Genomic DNA, 17,545 nt, shown 5'->3' with positions numbered 1-17,545 from the left:
TGTGAATGTTTTGATTAACCTAATTGTGCTTTGTTCTTCTTTATTCTCTTGTTGTGAATTATTGGTCAGCCATTAAAGGCGCCCTTCATCAATTATACAGATGACTCAGTGATGTCAGTTTACTCATCACAAGGAGTACTACTACTTGACCCCTACATTTGTGCTGTTGACCAATAGCAAGCCGTGTGGACAGCGCCGCGCTTTGAGGGGACTGAGAGCCAGAGAGTCCAAAATTAAAGAAGCTATTGTAGCTGATTCGCTGTGTGTCACTATCCACTTTTATTTAACATATTGGAGAATAAACTGCACCACAAAAGAGGACTGGTTAGCAGTTGGTTATAAGACAGGAGTCTATGGTACAAATATGTCTTGTGAATAAACTACCTGAACTTATAGTTATGTTAGAGTAAATGGCCCAGTACAGAAAAAACAGAAATAAGTTGTTCTGACTGACATGTCTTGACTGGCTAGCATTCCAGTGGTTAATTTGCCAACTAGCCACTTAGCTTGGAGTGATGAAAGACGTTTTAAGTATCAACACAAAAAACTGTAAGATTTGTACCTCAGTGTTTTATTGCTGTAAGCCTAATAATGGTGATTGATTAGGTAGTGTAAAGGTGATTAACTCGACAGAACTCGGTCCCAGCAGCAGCAGCAGCAGCAGCAGCAGCAGCTAGCTGGAGAAGATCAGCTGCTCCTGATGCTGCTCAGCAGGTCTCCCGTCTCTTCTTATTCTACACCAACACAGTGACAGGCGGACACTGACCGACTAATTTGGAGCAACCTGCCCAACCCCATCTCACTGGAATGACGTGATATATCAGAAAAGGAAGTACACTTTATATTTCAATAGAAAGAACATCTGTGTCAGCTTTAGCTTACTATATTTGGACATCTATCAGTTTGGTCGTGCATGTCTTCCGAAACGCTTGAAACAGTGGAAAATGAAGTCATTATTAACTGTGTTCTATCTCTGACCAGTCTTCACACTTAGTCAACAGGAACAAGAGTTGCATTAAAAAGGAATTATGTAATTTTAGATTGTAAAGCAAGTGACAGTCACAGTGTATAAACCTAACACTGCATATAATTTAGCTTGGTTCATTTCAATGCCTTAGATCTCTACACTGCTGATTTGCTACACTGCTCATGTTCAAAAAGACAATTTGGAAATTAAAGGTTGGTTGATTTATTGAGCACTTGGAAGTCAGAAGTAGGTAAAATAGGCTGTGTAAAGGCACAGAAGGTTAACGACTGTAGATACATAAACACATAAAAATCACATTCTACTCACTCCTCGTAAAGAAGCGACTATCTGTATTAAACAACCCAAATTCATATAAACCATTTACAGTAAAATCTCATTAGATAAGATTTAAACACAAGGACATAATATGCAATATCTGCAAAAACATTTATATTATAGAGAAGACATGATATTAAAAGGATTTCAATGTCAAATTAGATAGATCCTCTTGAAATGTTCACTGTTGTGTTTCATGTTATGAAAGAGCGACACACTGGAATGGCTATATTACTTTTACTTACATTTCTCTATTGTGAATGGTGTAACTAATGTTAATGGGAATTCAATTACCAAACCTCTTTTTCATCACAAAAGCACACTTCACTCACTTCACACTTGCATTTCAGGTATGATGCATTTTAGCAGGGAGGACAATAATCTCAGTATATATATATATATATATATGTATATATGAACTGATCCTTTTCCTTGACTAAAGTTTCTTGATAAAGTAAGAATGTATTTATGTTACAGGGTTATAATGTAGAGCTACTATGAAAAAAAAAAGTCTGTGTGTACATGTTTGTATCAGCGTGTATTGCCTTTTGCTTTGTAGGTTTCCAGATGCCGCATCAGATCTTCAATACGCATGTCCTTCAAGTGAACCAGATGCTCTAACCTGTTTACTTTCATCTGCAGGATCTACACACACACACACACACACACACACACACACACACACACACACACACACACACACACACACACACACACACACACACACACACACACACACAAAAAAAAAAAAAAAAAAAAAAAAAAAAAAAAAAAAAAAAAAAAAAAAAAAAAAAAAAAAAAAAAAAAAAAAATTAATATAGATGTAAAGGATTATGATTATTTTTTAACTGTCTAATTATAAAAGGGATTACATTGAATCTGTGTCATTATTTCTTAACATTACAGATATGAATATTGCTTACATTTCATTTCAGTTTTTACCATATTTCACACACACCTATTTTATGTTTACACATATCACATGTAGTAGCCAAGTGTTTCCATGAGTCAATTGGTGTGTGTGTGTGTGTGTGTGTGTGTGTGTGTGTGTGTGTATGTATGTGTGTACCTCCACAGTCTCCTGCAGAGCCATGACAGCTTGCTCTTTTTCCTGCAGGATTAGTCGTAAAGTAGGGTCCATGTCTGAGTAAAACTGTGCTGTCTGCTGCAGTTTACTATACAATGAAAAAAAAACAGAATACACCATCATTATTATAAACTCTGCTTTTGATTACATTTAAGTCACATTAAAAGCAACATTTTGGTCCTACCCGTTTTTTATTCTGCTCTTTTCATCTTTTTTCATCTCTTCTCCTGCCAGCTGAGCCACAAGTTTTGCTTCGGTCTGGTGAATTTCTGAAGACAACAAAGCAAAACTATAAAAATTTCTCCAACTATAATGTGAACACAACATGATGACTAAAACTCTGCTGTTGTTAGAAACCTAAAGGGATTCATCCCATAAAGCTTATGGACAACTAGGGTAAAATGAGGAGGATAGGAGGCAAATGACCATATAAGAAAAAGGGCGAAACAGGGAAGTTAGATTAGAAGATGGAGAAAGAAAAAATTAGGAGGCTTTTAAGTCCTGCAGTGCTGAGCTCAGGCTAGCGATAAAGGCCCTCTGGTGATGTTGGGAGCGGATAAGAGGAACTGAGCTGTGTGTCTGATAGTGGATGGGGTGTAGATTGAAGAGGAAAGAGCAGAGGGAGGAGGCACTAGCCTGAGGTCAGCTTTGCAGGGTTGTTTCAGGAACAGATGAGGTGTGGGAAACGGAAGAAAGACACATCAACGATTCACTCCCTAAAGGTCGTGGCATTCCCTTATCAATCCTGTCTGATGCTGTTCAACGTAGATATGTTTGTGTCTCTGTGTGGTCGCTGCTATCTGTAGGAGAGATTAGCATTACCGTAACAGAGAGGACTCAAGCGCTGACAATATCAGGACGGGAAAGAGAGGGCGAGAAGTAGAGAATATCTTAGAAATAATATGATTTTAGAGGCAGACTCAGCATTCATAGCAGTCACTAGTCCTCTCAGATGCAAAAAAACACCTCAGTTTATCTTGAATATGCAGATTTTGTGTTTGTCAGCTGACCTATAGATACAGCAACATTAAAAATAGTCTAAAATTACACCCACTTCCTTCCCTGCACTAAAAGATGTGAAATGTTGGACTGTGCCGCTTTAGTCAAGGTTTCAAACTGACTGTGTTAGCTAATACACTCCACAAATAGCATAAGGATATATCATGCACAAGCCGTAAGGCCAAAACACAGTCATCACATTCTTCAATTTATGTTTTTGTAATCTGGTTTATTTCACTGACTTAATCGCAGAAACTTCTTGTTCTTCTGCAGAAATTTAGGTTGAATATGACAACAAACATGTCTGTCAGAGGATAAAGTTCCTACAATTGTGTGGATTGAGTAAAAGAAGTTTGAGTAAAGAAATAAGAAGGTATGTTAGGGTTTGTGTAAATGCAATAACATAATAATTACTCTACCTGTATGAGGTTTCTCCTGGTTTCTGGTGTCATAGTATTCCAAATCCTTAGTAAAAAAAAAGTGTTCAAAGTGCGATTATTTTCCCATAGCTACAATGAAAGAGGACCACAGTTATTATTATTTTTTTTAATTAGCATTCAAACAGATAAAAAGGGACTATAGTATGTATGTCTCTAAGCACACACACACACACACACACACACACACACACACACACACACACACACACACACACACACACACACACACACACACACACACACACACACACACACACACATAAACATACAGTACACACCAGTATATTCTCTGTAGTGTGCTCCAGTTTCTTGTCTATCTTCTCCCTGAGGGCATTCAGTACAGGCTCTATCACTCCTGCAGTGCTCAGTACAATCCTCTTCACTGTCTCTTCAGGCACGTGGAAGTTCAGCTTGGAAAACACCTTCCTGTCCACAGAAGAAGAAAAAACAGATGTTTCTAATACAAATAATAACTAATAAAACAGAAAATCAAAACTAGTTACAATAGGAACAGTGGATTGAAAGTGGTTTAACTGATGATGATGCATGGTGATGATAAACACCACAGGGGCCAATGTGTTTACACTGAAGACCCATAAATCTGTAGCTGGCTATGTGCCATATCAGTGGCCTGGGAGAGGATGAGTGGGTGTGTGTTGGATTGGTTCTCACGACCAGATGCAGAGGCCCTTGGTATGCTGAACAAAAGTTCTGCCTCAGTGTTTATAGCAAAATTATTGAAAAGCAAAAAAGCACTGTCGTTTGGATTAGGAGATATATATATATATTAGAATTTTAACTTTTTGTTGAGTCTGTGTTTGTGTAAGAATCTTCTGGGGAGATGTGGACATATTGATAAAGTCAGATTGTGAAAATGTAAATCTTTCCAGCTCAGCTTCATGCAATTCCCTCCTATCCCATTTACAAGCTAGAAGTCTCCAGACAGTACATGAGTGCAGCCACCTTTATTAGATCCACACATGACCTTTTAATAAACAAATAAATGGTTGTTATTATTATTATGTCTTGCCTGTTGAGGAGATCCCAGTTACTGAGCTTCTGTTGTGTGGAGTTTGCAGGAATATAGTTGTGCAGGTCAACAAACTTTGGGAAGAAATATTTGACGACCTCTGCAGCCATCACTACAGAGGGTTCATCAGAAAGGTAGAGTCAGTTCAAGTAAATAAATAAACAGACAGACATTTGAGCTGATAAACTACGTAAACATCCAAACAAGATTATTGTAGCTGGAGACAGTAGTTACGTGAGACACATTTATACGAGGTCGTATTACTCCTGCTGCTTGTTCAGTCACCACCTCCTTGCTAGCAAGGCCGAAAGCTAGCTAGCTAAGTTAACTACGGTTAACATTACCTCCGTCGCTGAAGTCTCTTGTGATGTTTCGTTTGGGCCGGGACAGAGATATTTTGTCTATCCAAGCGTACAAATCCTGCAGTTCCTCTTCGTTCAGTTCTCGGTCCATTATTCTTAAAGCGACATCTGTTTCTAGACAGTTTGTAAAGACTCAAACTGTTTTACTGGGCTAGCTTCCTAGCTTCTCTCGACAACAGTTGTTTAAGGCGTTGCTAGGCGACCGCTAAGGAACTATGACAACAGATTATGGCGTCTGGGATATATTCATAGATGCCACCATATGATACAGATGGATACAAATGACTAGAACACTGATTATGGCTATTCTCTTTTATTGTTCGCTTCATTACACAGACAAAAAGAAGATCTCAATAAATAGGAAAGGTTCAAATGAATTGTCAATTCAAAGTTTGCAGGACAAATCAAGGCAGAATCCTCACAGTAAGGGAGGACTGTGTCTGCTGCATAGAAAATATCCAATATAAAATCCCTTGAACAATTACAATCAACACGTATTAAGTCAACACATGAAACAAAACAGCAGCATGTAATAATTCAGACTCACAAAGTCAAGCATACATAAGTTAGTATAAAAAAGTTCAAGAAAAAGTCATAATCTGTAAAGTGCCCATGTTGGTGCCACATTTTTAAATCCCTTAACAACATTATTTCTTAGAAAAGCAGTACCAAAACCAATGTGAGGGAATAATAACAATTAGTAAAACAGTTACAGCATTGATAGTGCAATTGCTAAGTGTTCACATATCCAAGGATCAAGGCAGAGAGACATTTCCCATAAATTTAAAAAAATAAGAAAAAACATCATCATGGCAGCATAGCCATTTGTCATTTATAAAGCACAGGAGATGAGTCTGTCAATCACAGCTTCAGATTATCATCAACATACTGCAGGCTTACATAAGCAAGACACAGACGGTGGTAATCCTTAGGGAGGCCATAATTGCCAGAAAAGCTCTGTTATTTATTTGCTGCTGATTCTTCAGTGGATCTCGTTTCCACTTTAAAACAGACATGCGTCTCCTGAGAGGATTTATTGGTCCTTCTTAGGTGGGACAACAACAGTGTCCTCTGTCAGAGGATCTCAGTGTTTACACCATGGGAGACTGATTCCCTCTGTCATCTGGGCCTGCTTTGGGGCATCAGGGCAGCTCTCCCTGCAAGCTAGAAAAACAAATGTTAAGAAACATGCCACTGATGAGCTTCTCTCAGGTCAACTCCAAATGTCTTTCCCAAAACTCTTTTGTTACATGTCTCTTAGTTATTCAGTGGTGGTCCAGAGAAGTTTATGTGCTTACTGACTCACTAACACTGAGCCACAGCTTGTTCATTACACTGCTATGTTGGGACAATATCCAAAACCACAGACGTCTTTATAAACGTGAATGCCTTGAATAACATTAGGAATGTCTGAATACCAACTGCCAGGATTTGGAGGATTTAGGAAGGTCCGATTGAATCTGTTGCCGTCTGAATACATACCAGCTGAGTGTGTGGCAGTGGAGACCGGACTGCAGAGGGCTTCGGCTTCACTGGAGGCATCGGAGGCTTTGGCTTCATGATCTTAGAGAGCAGATGTTCACATTTCAAACAAGTGCCAATGGCACGAAAATTTTAATGTGTGAGTGCAAATGTGAAAATTGTAGGTAAAATGACTTTAATGTAATGTAACTCACCAGTTTTGTTGCAAGTGGTGGCAGAGGTCTAGATGGAGGTAGTGGCTTATTCTGACAAAAAAGAGACAACAATTAAAACAAGTAATACACACAAAGCAAATTATTAATGTCCTTTATATAAGAAAATAAGAAATTTCTGTATGCAATTTTACCTCAGAATAGATTGGCTTGCTTGAAACAGGCTGCATGAACGGACTTACAACCTAAAGAAAAACATGTATTTGCTGGTTGAAATACAGAAGACATCTAAACAATAAAGACTGCAACACTACACATACATAATGCCACATTAAAATAAAGAAAAAAACAGTAGAGCAGATTACCTGTTGAATCTTTGATGGCTGAGATACAACAGACAAATTCTTAGGGGGCTGTAAGGGACACAAACAGAGATGAGTGAAGGCGAAAGCCATGATACTTTCTGGTTTTTGCAGCTTCATTGCAAAAATGGCCTCTTTATGATAGCATGGAATTTATTGAATATCATCCCTGGATCTCATTGGTTGTCAGTGTGTGGCTCAGAGACACTTCAGCAGGCACATCTTTGCTGTTTTCTGTGGCTTCATATTTGGGTCAGTTACCCAAAACTATTCACCACAATGACATGGTTTCAGATGCAAACTAGTTGCCAAATAAAACAAATACCATGTATAATGTGGATACAGTGCATTACTACACTCTGATGCTGAAGCTGTTCAAAATGGAAGCTCACCAATGGAGCTGTTCTGCTGGGCTTCAGTGCTTGGGTATGTGGTCTGGCAGAGGACAGAGGTTTACAGGCTTGAGCGGCTGAAGACTCCACAAATGTAGGCTGGCTGATGTGCGTGGACCCGAGACGAGGGCTGCCTCGTACACCGCTTGACCGAAACAACGGGTTGGTTTGTCCTGAGGTAGATTGGAAGCATCTAAAGAAATACACACAGAAGCTAAAATTCAAGATGGGCAAAGTAGAAAGTATAGTCTTTGTGGCTGAATGTACATAGTGATTAAACAGAGACTGAAATAAAGGGATAGCTTTTTTTCTGTACCTCTTTGCAGGTCGCCTTTTTTTGATGCAGCACATCAAACTCCCAATAACCAGGACCGATAGCAGAAATAAGCCGACCATCAGTGACGCAATAAACACCACCAGACTTGGCTCTGCACAAAAAAAAACTGATTGTGACAATAGTCTTTTTTTGCTCAAGGATAAGCATGTAACAGAGTATGTCACCCGCTCAGGAAACAAAATGCACTGTAACATCATTACTGCATTTGTACCAATGTGACTGGGGAATTCCATTAAATCATCAAAACAGAGCACCATTGTTTGAGAGTCCAGGATAAATCTATTTCATGTGTAAAATCATGGTGGAAAACCAGAGCAGAAGAACAACAGACACAAACAGTCAACCAACGATATGAAGGCTTGTACAATACCTTCAGGGAGTTCTGACTGCTCCACATCGCAGAAAGGTGGGGCCCAGCCAGGGTCGCAGTGACACTGTCTCTCATGGTTACAAACCTGCCAGAGATCACACTCACAGTCAGTTATGTTATCATGGCTATACAGAACTCTACAGTGTTGTGAGGTTAACAGATTCCTCACCCCGTGGTTGTTGCATTTGGCAGAGCAGTCATTTGTTCCGTACTCTTTTATGTTTTTGATGTCTTGACACCGTTGATCATAGCATACCTGAAAGACATTGACAAAGTTCACAGAACTGGAGTCCACATAGGTTTTGTTGATAGTAACAGCCACCAGCAACATGGGCAGTTTTCTTACCATGTTGTTGCCACACTTGGTACCAACAGGCACTAAGCCCAGATCTGCAGGATAGTTATCCTCAGGGTTCATAGTTGCCTCATTGCATATGTCTCCATTTCCTACTTTGTAAAAGGACTTCCTGGATGTCACTGGAAACTCCCATCCTCCAGAGCAGAACAGTTTCCCGCAAGATTGATCTCTGTAACCAAAAACCACAAAGCAATGATACTGTCCCACAAATCAACAATACCACACTGTAATATGATTATAGTGCTGTTTTAGCTTTTGAATACATACCGGCTTGAACATCTCTGGCTAAACAGTGTCTTTCTGCAGTTTCCGTGCTGGTAGAAACAAACATCTGGAGCTACTTCAGCATCTAAGCAGAATCATGACAGACAAGATAGTTGCGGACGTAAGAATCTCAATGTATCAGAATATAACAACAGCAAAACAAACTGTAATTCACTGGTGTTTTACCTGGTCCCCAAAGTCTCTTGCAGTGTTCCTGCCGTGAAGGACACTGTCCATTGTAGCAGTATCCTTTTCCACGGTTGCAGGACAGGCCATTCTGGGTGTAGGCGTCAGTCGGACAGGAGGCAGAGAAGCCAGTGCAGTATTCTGCCAGGTCACAGCCTCCTGTCTTTGGTCGGCAGACGCTGCCTGTCGGTTTCAGCTGCAGAGCGAAAAGAAACACAGATGGTGATGTACTGACTACTGAAATAAGCACACTCGCACATAACCAGCCAGACGGCAGAGTCAGACAGTGTCTAGATATTTGGTAACATAGTAAGTATCAGTGTGACTTCCCTCATCTACAGTAGAGAGGACATAGTGAGTATTACTTACTTGGCAGTTGTGGCAGCACTCTCCCTCTGCACACTCGGCTCCTGCATTAAGTGTGCAGGTAGTGGCATTGCAGCAGGGATTCTTGCACTCCTACGAGACAGACAGAAAGGTGCGGAATATAACGATCCAGTCTCCTAGTTTGATATTGTTTGTATCCACCTTCTGTGTGCGGCATGAACAAACCTCTGCAGTGCCACAGTCACACTCCTCTCCAGGCTCCAGGAAGGCATTTCCACACATTGGCCCTCCATAGATGCGGTCAGAAGAGGGAGTATCCAACAGACAGGCAGGGTTGACCTCCTCCAAGAACCTGCTGAGTTGCTGCTGACTGCAGCTGCTGAACAGCTCTGGATACACAAGGCTAGGAGAAAAGTTAGCAAGAACAAGTAAAAAAATGTTTTTAATATTAGCTTTACTCTGGGTTTGACAACAGTAGATTTGGGGGAGCTTATGTGGAAGTGAAACTGAGTTTACCCAACACTCTCAGCCATGATGCAGCCTTTTTTCGATGTCAAGGAGCCACAGACACAGTTTTCAGAATCATGGGACAAGCCAAGGTTGTGACCCATCTCATGTGCAATAGTTGAGGCCACTCCTATTGAGTTAATGTTATGGTCCTGTGTGTACAGTAGACAAAAGTCGAGTCAAGTAAAACTGAAACATTAACATCACACAACTCACAATAATTTCCTTTTAATGTCTATATTTTTACACAGATATGTTACAAAAAAGTATATGTACCTCATTGACGGCTCCAGAGTTAGAGGTGCACATTGCATTGGTGTTGGCTAAGCCGACAGTGGAACCATCAAAATCCACACCTCTAAGTGAAGAAGAGGAGAAATGTTTAGACACTAGCTCTAACAGCTAAACACATCATCTTGGCGTTGTCCTTTTGGCAGGGAGTTCAAAACAGCTGCGTCTTACGTGATGAACTGTGCATTGTCGTGTTTGGTCCTCGGCAGCAGGCTCCGCTGACGCCACTCTAGGAAGCGACCGAGGGTGAGCTCAGGGTTAGTGCTGACCTCAATCTGATCTCTGTATGACCAGATATCCAGACCAACCAGCATCACACGAACACCCACGGGGCGATAGAGCTGAAACAGAGCAGCATGTTAGCACAAACTGGAAAGTGGAAATGAACCTAAAACTGAATTGAACTGCCAAGTAAATAGCTGAAATCAGTATTTTTCATACACGAAAGGATCAAACACGTAATTTTAAAAATCACACAACCAAAGGCCTCATCTATGATGCTGGAAACCACTGTTGGGTCTAGTGCTGTCTGATGATGCATTCATGTTGGCCCTTTTCCTTCAGAGTATGCAAAGAGAATTGTGTGATATGTGTGAATGTGTGAATATCAACTTAGGTGTGAAGATTCACAGTTAAAGTTAGATTTTCACAGTGAGAGAACTGTTCATTCCTTTTATTGGTCAGATTCAACTCAGGAAAGAACAGATAGTATCAGGACAGATTTCTTGTATTTAATCCATAGTGAAAATAAAGTCTGATGAAGTGCCGGACACGTGGCTTTGCTGCTTTGTGAGAAAAACGTTTTATAGTCTTTTCTGCCACCAATGGAAAAAAACTAAATTACTGGTAAAACTAGATTGACTACTTTATTAGTCCGGAAGGAAAATTGCATAAAATGAAGCTTTTACACTCATTTGAACTCTAGAATGCCCTTATTTAAGATCAGGCCTTTACACGGTTGAATCCTTTCAACTGATAGACTACAGAGAAACAAACATACCTTGTCCACGTGGTTTGCTATTTCAAGCGCTCTGGCCTCTATTTTCTTCTTGCTGCCAAACTTCTTATACTAAAAAGAAATTATTGTTTGAATTAGTAATAACAACCAAGAAGATCTCAGGTATATAAAATAATCTACTTCTTAAAGGTCCCATGACATGGTGCTCTTTGGATGCTTTTCTATAGACCTTAGTGGTCCCCTAATACTGTATCTGAAGTCTCTTTCCCGAAATTCAGCCTTGGTGCAGAATTACAGCCACTAGAGCCAGTCCCTCAATGAGCTTTCCTTAGGATGTGCCATTTCTGTGCCTGTAGCTATTGAGGATAGTGATGACGAACTGACCGAAAAGCCGGTTATTAACCCGATTCGTGTCACTGAGCCGGGAGAATCGAGTGCCATACGTCAATGAACCGACTCACTTGCTGTTTTACCTCATTAAGCTCCTCCACTGAGAATTTTAAAAGTGGGGGGGAAAAAAAAAAAAAAAAAAAGAAAACCAAAAAAACAACAATAAAAAAGACCAAAGAGTTGTTAAGAGAGTAGAGACGTGCACCCGGCTACTGCCGGAGTCTGCACTGCCGAGAGTCGAGACCGAATGTAACCGTTAACAACCGCTCGAGTATATAAGCAAACGGTTTGTCTAACGGTTCTCGGCAAGTTTGAGTTATTAACCAAGCCTCGTTTCTGATGCATCTTAGGTGATTGTGTTCGGAAATTCACACATTATTGATTGGGAAGTGCATCACATACAAATACACGTTATCTTAGTTATGTTAAGTTAAATGTTAGAGAAGTGAATGTTACAGGCTGTCACGAGCAGAGCGGGCGGGCACCCGGGCTACTGCCGGAGACCGAGTCGAACCGATCAATATCAACCGTTAACAACCGCTCGAGTAGGCTATATAAGCAAACGGTTTGTCTAACGGTTCTCGGCAAGTTTGAGTTATTAACCAAGCCTTGTTTCTGATGCATCTTAGGTGATTGTGTTCGGAAATTCACACATTATTGATTGGGAAGTGCATCACATACAAATACACATGTTATCTTAGTTATGTTAAGTTAAATGTTAGAGAAGTGAATGTTACAGGCTGTCACGAGCAGGGCGGGCACCCGGCTACTGCCGAGACCGGGAGTAGCCGGATGCCGCAGCCGCAGGCACGTGAACCGTTGACCGAATCTATAGACTCGGTTCGCCAACCAACAACCGTCCGGTTGAACCGACTCGCGTAAAAGAGCCGGTTGTCACATCACTAATTGAGGAGGAGAGAGGGAGGGGCAAGGTGGAGGGTGGGGGTGTGGCCTTGACCAACTGCCACTTTGCTCATTTGAAAGCCATGATGCCTCTCTGTCATGGGTTGGCCAAATTCTCTGGGCGGGCAAAGCAGAGAAAGGGGAGGTAACCTTCCTTGTTATGACCTCATAAGGAGCAAGATTCCAGATCAGCCCATCTGAGCTTTCATTTTCTCAAAGGCAGAGCAGGATACCCAGGGCTCGGTTTACACCTATCACCATTTCAAGCCAATTGGGGACCTTAGGCAGGCTGGGGGAACGCATATTAATGTTAAAAAACCTCATAAAGTGAAATTTTCATGCCATGGGACCTTTAAGGGAATTGTGTATCATCCACAAGATCAATGTCATTAATAGAGCTACATCTGCAATGACAAACTGTGAAAAGGAAAATAAGGAATCAAACCTCCTTGTTGTCGACCACCACAACCAGCTCTACTGTCCTGGATTTTCCTGTACGGTCTTTGGTCTGGGCTCTGCTTTTCTGAATAACACAAAAGGTATATTAGGTGGGCGTGAATGCATATGTGTCTGATATGGTTAGACAAAAGTTTTATAAAATAATAAACTTTATTTGTATAGCACCTTTCAAAACACTGTTGCTTATAAAATAAATGAATAAGATAAGATACAAACTGTAAAATAATTACAACAATTATTTTGATGCAAAAGTATGACTTTGTCTATTGAAATATGCAAAATGACGAATTATTGAAGCTAATAGTCACATCATGTAATCATTTCTAAATATATTAAGATCTATTATGTCGCTATTCCTTGTTTTCTTGTTGTCTTGTCTATTTTTATTTTTTTTTACCATGCGCCCCTTTATTCATTCACTTTGGTTTTATCTTAATTTGTTACATTCAACTGAAGTACAACTTGTAATTTTCAAATTATTTAATCTCTTTTTTTGGGTTTCATATTGTTAGATTTTTAAATATCAAGGAGAAAGTGCTTTTTATCATAAATCTGATGCAGATACAGAACTATGATACAAGAACTGTGTATCATTAGTAGTATTTTACTGCATATACGTTCTTATTTTTTTTGCATACAGTTGTCAAATGCAAGAATGCAGCACTAAATATTGGACATATATTGGATCAGCTTCAGGCTTCCAAGCCTGGTGTATTTCTGTATGTGTCCACACTGTGTGTCTTTACCAGGCTGCCGAGCTGGAACAGTCCAGACGGACGAGGTCCGTGATCATAGTATGTGGTTGTGTTTCCATGGGAACAGGAGCTCCTCTTCCTCCTCAGGTGTTTGTAGTTGTAAACAGCATGAGGAACCTTGTCACTATTAACTGCGGAGATCTGTCTGTCGTTCTGCTGCCCCGCCTCGGTGCCAGCCAGAGGTTCGATGAGGTACATTTGGTCCTGGAGACGCACAAACCCCCTGTAGTGCAAAACAGGAACTTCAGAGTGGACACAGAAAAAAATGGTTTCTTTTCTCAAACAGATCTCAGTTTACCTTGTTTATCCTGCTTTCAAGTTTCCACAGATATTATGACTACTTAAGACATGTATTTTATAGCAGACAGAAGGCAGCATTGCATGGCCTTTGTTGTTTGGGTTATAGGTTTTCAGAAATCGAGCTACATGCAGTCTTAATGGATGCTGAGGGACTGATCCTCTCTTTGGATTGGACACACTGGTCATGAGTCACAAAGGGAGACTTACAGTCTCAAATTAACACAGGCTTAATTAAACTTGGCACTCTACTTTGAGAAACAATAACTTTTTGTAATTAGAGATATAATGAAAAAAACTTGCCATCCAGAATTACTCACTTTATTCCTGAGCACAGTCCCACGCTGGCAGAGGAGTCATCTACCCCCACAATGTGCCCATGGTAGTAGCAGTGGACCTGAAGAGACGTCTATTATTTGTCACAGACTCAATGGAGAGATTTCAACTCACTCTTTCAGGTTTTTTTCTTAAGCAAAGTATAAAAATGTGATCTAATTTGAAGAAGATAATATCGTATGTGTCATGGTCAGACAAATGACAATCTTAACCTTATATGTCAATTCCTCTTCCACATTACACAATAATTGCAGTGTCCCTTCTCATAAATAGGAACTTTGTAACTGAGAAACTATCATGGCATCTGCTATTTTTGAAATTTTACGGGCAGGTATTGCATAAAATGCCCAAAAAAACTAAGTTTGTAGATAAAAATGATGAAGATGACTGGGATCTGTATAATTAATTAGATATATATGTAATTACTTTTGTGTGTTTTGTTATTTGAGTTGTACAGCCTTTAAAATCGTATTGCATGTATTTGGTCAATACAGTAAATATAAATGTAGGAAGATCTGCATTATACAAACCCTCTTTCTTATATTATCTTAACTCAACAGTTCAGAGCTGTGACTTAACATTTTGGACTGACCACAAAATAACCACACCTGAGGTTTACAAAACTGAAACAAAAGACCAAATATAGAAAAACCACTGTAACAAAACCACTGAAACTTGGAGGAGACACAGGATATCCTGTAGCCTACTTAACTTATTGCCTGCCTGTACAAGAAAATACATATTTGGTTGTATTACACTCATCTGGTTCCAGACCTCTGAATCACCCACATCTCCATTTATTCAGTGATTCGAAATTAAAAAAAATAATAAAGCATTCATTTGAGGCTTATCTAATTTTCCCAACACAGGCATCTGTTTATGATATAAATACAGGGATTATATTAATGTCAGTGAAATATTAGTGAAATAATGCAAAGACATACCCTAAGATCTGGAGTAGTTGTGACTTGGGTGCCCTGATCAGAATAGTGTGTCACGGAGAAGTTTTTCCCGACAAGGTCTCTGAAAAGAACATTTATTTATTTATTTTTAAATAATATTGACACATCAAGAACGATAGTAGGCTACGGTATGTGTGGACCCTGCACAATCAGAAAAAAATACAAAGAAGTGTTGCAAACATTTTAAGTATTCTCACTTGTTCTTTTCCAGGTGCAGTGTGTAGTTTTGCCCTGCAATCGTCAAAGAGTACTGGAGTACATCAGGGTATGTCTATACACACACACACGCACACACACACACACACACACACACACACACACACACACACACACACACACACAAACCACACACAAAAACACACACACACACACACACAACACACACCCACACACACAGCAAAATACCCTTTAATGCATTCTTCAAAAAGTTAAAAGCGATTTTTAAATAAACTCATCAAATGGTTCAGTAGAGTGTATGTTACCTGATGTGTAGTGGCATCATTAATGCGAGATGAATCCTTCAGCCTCTGAGGTATCACTGTTTGGTACTTCATCACATGAGGAAGAGTCATCTCATTGCCCGCAATTATTCCTGCAAGTATCAGGGATATTTTACAAAAAAAGAAAGAAAGAAAGAAAGAGTGAACGAGTGAAAGCGTGAAAGAGAGAAAGAAAGAAAGAAAGAAAGAAAGAAAGAAAGAAAGAAAGAAAGAAAGAAAGAAAGAAAGAAAGAAAGAAAAGATAGGAAGAAAGAAAGAAAGAAAGAAATTCGTACCCCATGAGGAGAAGAAAATCCATATAAAATACCCAGAATATGGCATGTTGCTCTACCGGACGGACTCTGACATTGTGTGCTTGGCAGTCTAAGGGAAATAGCCTCTTCGCTCTCCGCCCCTTCTCTGCTGTGTAATATCCTGAAAATGAGTCACAACCCGAACCGTAAAAATGTTGTTCTTTAGATTTGTGTAAGGTGCTGAGTGAGTCAAAATTAAGTGATAGATCATGATTGTACGGGGATTAAAAACGCGGTGATAAACTAGTCTACTGATAAACCTCGTTTAGAAAGTTGCAGTTAGTTGAAAGTCGGCTTTGTTTTATGGTCGGCTCTGCCCTCAATTTTCCCTCAATCTATTTCATTTAATTTCAGATTTTACTCGGCAGATTATGGGAAAGTGCTGATCCGTTTTTCGTTTTAAACCAAAAATGAAAAAACGGGTCGATGTTTCAAAACAAAAATATGAGCTCCGTTTTCTCGTATAATGTCCATACAAATTAAAAATTAACTGGAAAACTGCTCGTTTTTCAACTGTTGTTTTTTGTTATTCATTTTTCCGTTTTAACCCAAGAGCGAGAATACGGGCTCATTTTTATAATGTGCATAATCATTGAAAATCTGATGGAACACAAACCCAACATCTACCCAATCAAATGACAGCAGACCCAATACAAGAGAGCTTAGTGGCCTTTATCACCATCTACTGGTAAAATGGCGGAGCAGTCAGATTCGCTCAGACAGTGTTTCATGTTATGAGAAAAAAAGAGTGAGTTGTAGCTATGTGTTAATGTTACACGCTTCAAATGCGACACTTTTACTTTTATTTTTTATTTTATTCATTTCTTTATTAGGAATACAGAATACCAACAACAAGTTACATTTACAAATCCACTTCAAATATAGAGCTTTTGCCTCGGGTCGAGCATATAAACCAAACGAGCTTACATAACAATTCAAAATAAATAAATAAAAACGAAAAGAAAAGGGCTATCTCAAAAACTTAAGTGTCTCAAGTGAAGAAATCAATTTAAGGGATTTTTGTCTTTAACCTGTTTCAATGACTTACACACGATATTTAGCTAATTCTTCCAATGGTTCAGGGAGGGTTTAGTCTTAAAAATGTACAAGTGTACTTTTACTTTTAAGGCAAGCTGTCTCTGTTTCCGGTTTTGTGGCTCTTGACCTTTTGCAATTTTCATTGGATACAACCAGAGCCTGTCTATGGAGAGCCTGTTCACTCCCTATCTCACTCCCTATTAGCCCCATTGTACCAACACGGAATTTTCCCGAGAGTGGAAGTTCTCCCCTTATTAGACATTCTCTGATACAACCATAGACAGTATAAAACAAGCTGGCAGCGACATCGCGTTCCTTTTGCTAAATTGGTAAAGTTAATTGAAAAGACAAATAGCGTACACTATGTGAAAGCATGCATGCTTTGCACACGGACGAGTCAAGTTT

The 17,545-nt window shown here is 39.6% G+C and overlaps 2 protein-coding genes across 2 annotated transcripts; both read right to left on the bottom strand.

The window, feature by feature from the left end:
* Positions 1-1,173: 1,173 nt before the first annotated feature.
* Positions 1,174-5,416, bottom strand: spef1 (sperm flagellar 1). Its single transcript, XM_039783134.1, has 7 exons — positions 5,204-5,416; positions 4,860-4,971; positions 4,108-4,255; positions 3,809-3,854; positions 2,575-2,659; positions 2,373-2,478; positions 1,174-1,948 (listed from the first exon to the last, which is right to left on the bottom strand). Exons 1-7 carry the CDS (start codon positions 5,310-5,312, stop codon positions 1,835-1,837), a joined length of 720 nt encoding a protein of 239 aa, XP_039639068.1. The 5' UTR covers positions 5,313-5,416; the 3' UTR covers positions 1,174-1,834.
* Positions 5,417-5,518: 102 nt separating this feature from the next.
* Positions 5,519-16,209, bottom strand: adam8a (ADAM metallopeptidase domain 8a). Its single transcript, XM_039784831.1, has 25 exons — positions 16,085-16,209; positions 15,792-15,901; positions 15,507-15,580; positions 15,292-15,370; positions 14,332-14,408; positions 13,706-13,937; positions 12,946-13,023; positions 11,250-11,318; positions 10,421-10,590; positions 10,235-10,316; positions 9,968-10,110; positions 9,677-9,854; positions 9,494-9,583; positions 9,125-9,320; positions 8,942-9,023; positions 8,663-8,843; positions 8,486-8,572; positions 8,317-8,401; positions 7,926-8,037; positions 7,610-7,802; positions 7,221-7,268; positions 7,050-7,100; positions 6,898-6,948; positions 6,704-6,784; positions 5,519-6,385 (listed from the first exon to the last, which is right to left on the bottom strand). Exons 1-25 carry the CDS (start codon positions 16,128-16,130, stop codon positions 6,341-6,343), a joined length of 2,640 nt encoding a protein of 879 aa, XP_039640765.1. The 5' UTR covers positions 16,131-16,209; the 3' UTR covers positions 5,519-6,340.
* Between the last annotated feature and the right edge of the window lie 1,336 nt (positions 16,210-17,545).

This window comes from Perca fluviatilis, chromosome 19 (genome assembly GCF_010015445.1).
Source record: "Perca fluviatilis chromosome 19, GENO_Pfluv_1.0, whole genome shotgun sequence".
NCBI lineage: Eukaryota > Metazoa > Chordata > Actinopteri > Perciformes > Percidae > Perca > Perca fluviatilis.
The sequence above is the reverse complement of the archived record's forward strand: the minus strand, read 5'-3'. Positions and strand labels throughout refer to the sequence as shown.

What these genes read in the sequence shown, in the direction of transcription:
- spef1 (XM_039783134.1), bottom strand. Translation starts at nt 5,312, where the DNA reads ATGGACCGAGAACTGAACGAAGAGGAACTGCAGGATTTGTACGCTTGG. An exon ending in CCAGGAGAAACCTCATACAG is followed by an intron (nt 2,660 to 3,808) that starts GTAGAGTAATTA and finishes TGTTGTCTTCAG; the next exon opens with AAATTCACCAGACCGAAGCA. An exon ending in AAGAGCAGAATAAAAAACGG is followed by an intron (nt 2,479 to 2,574) that starts GTAGGACCAAAA and finishes TTCATTGTATAG; the next exon opens with TAAACTGCAGCAGACAGCAC.
- adam8a (XM_039784831.1), bottom strand. Translation starts at nt 16,130, where the DNA reads ATGCCATATTCTGGGTATTTTATATGGATTTTCTTCTCCTCATGGG. An exon ending in CAAGAGACTTTGGGGACCAG is followed by an intron (nt 9,024 to 9,124) that starts GTAAAACACCAG and finishes GATTCTGCTTAG; the next exon opens with ATGCTGAAGTAGCTCCAGAT. An exon ending in CACTGCCACACACTCAGCTG is followed by an intron (nt 6,386 to 6,703) that starts GTATGTATTCAG and finishes TTGTTTTTCTAG; the next exon opens with CTTGCAGGGAGAGCTGCCCT.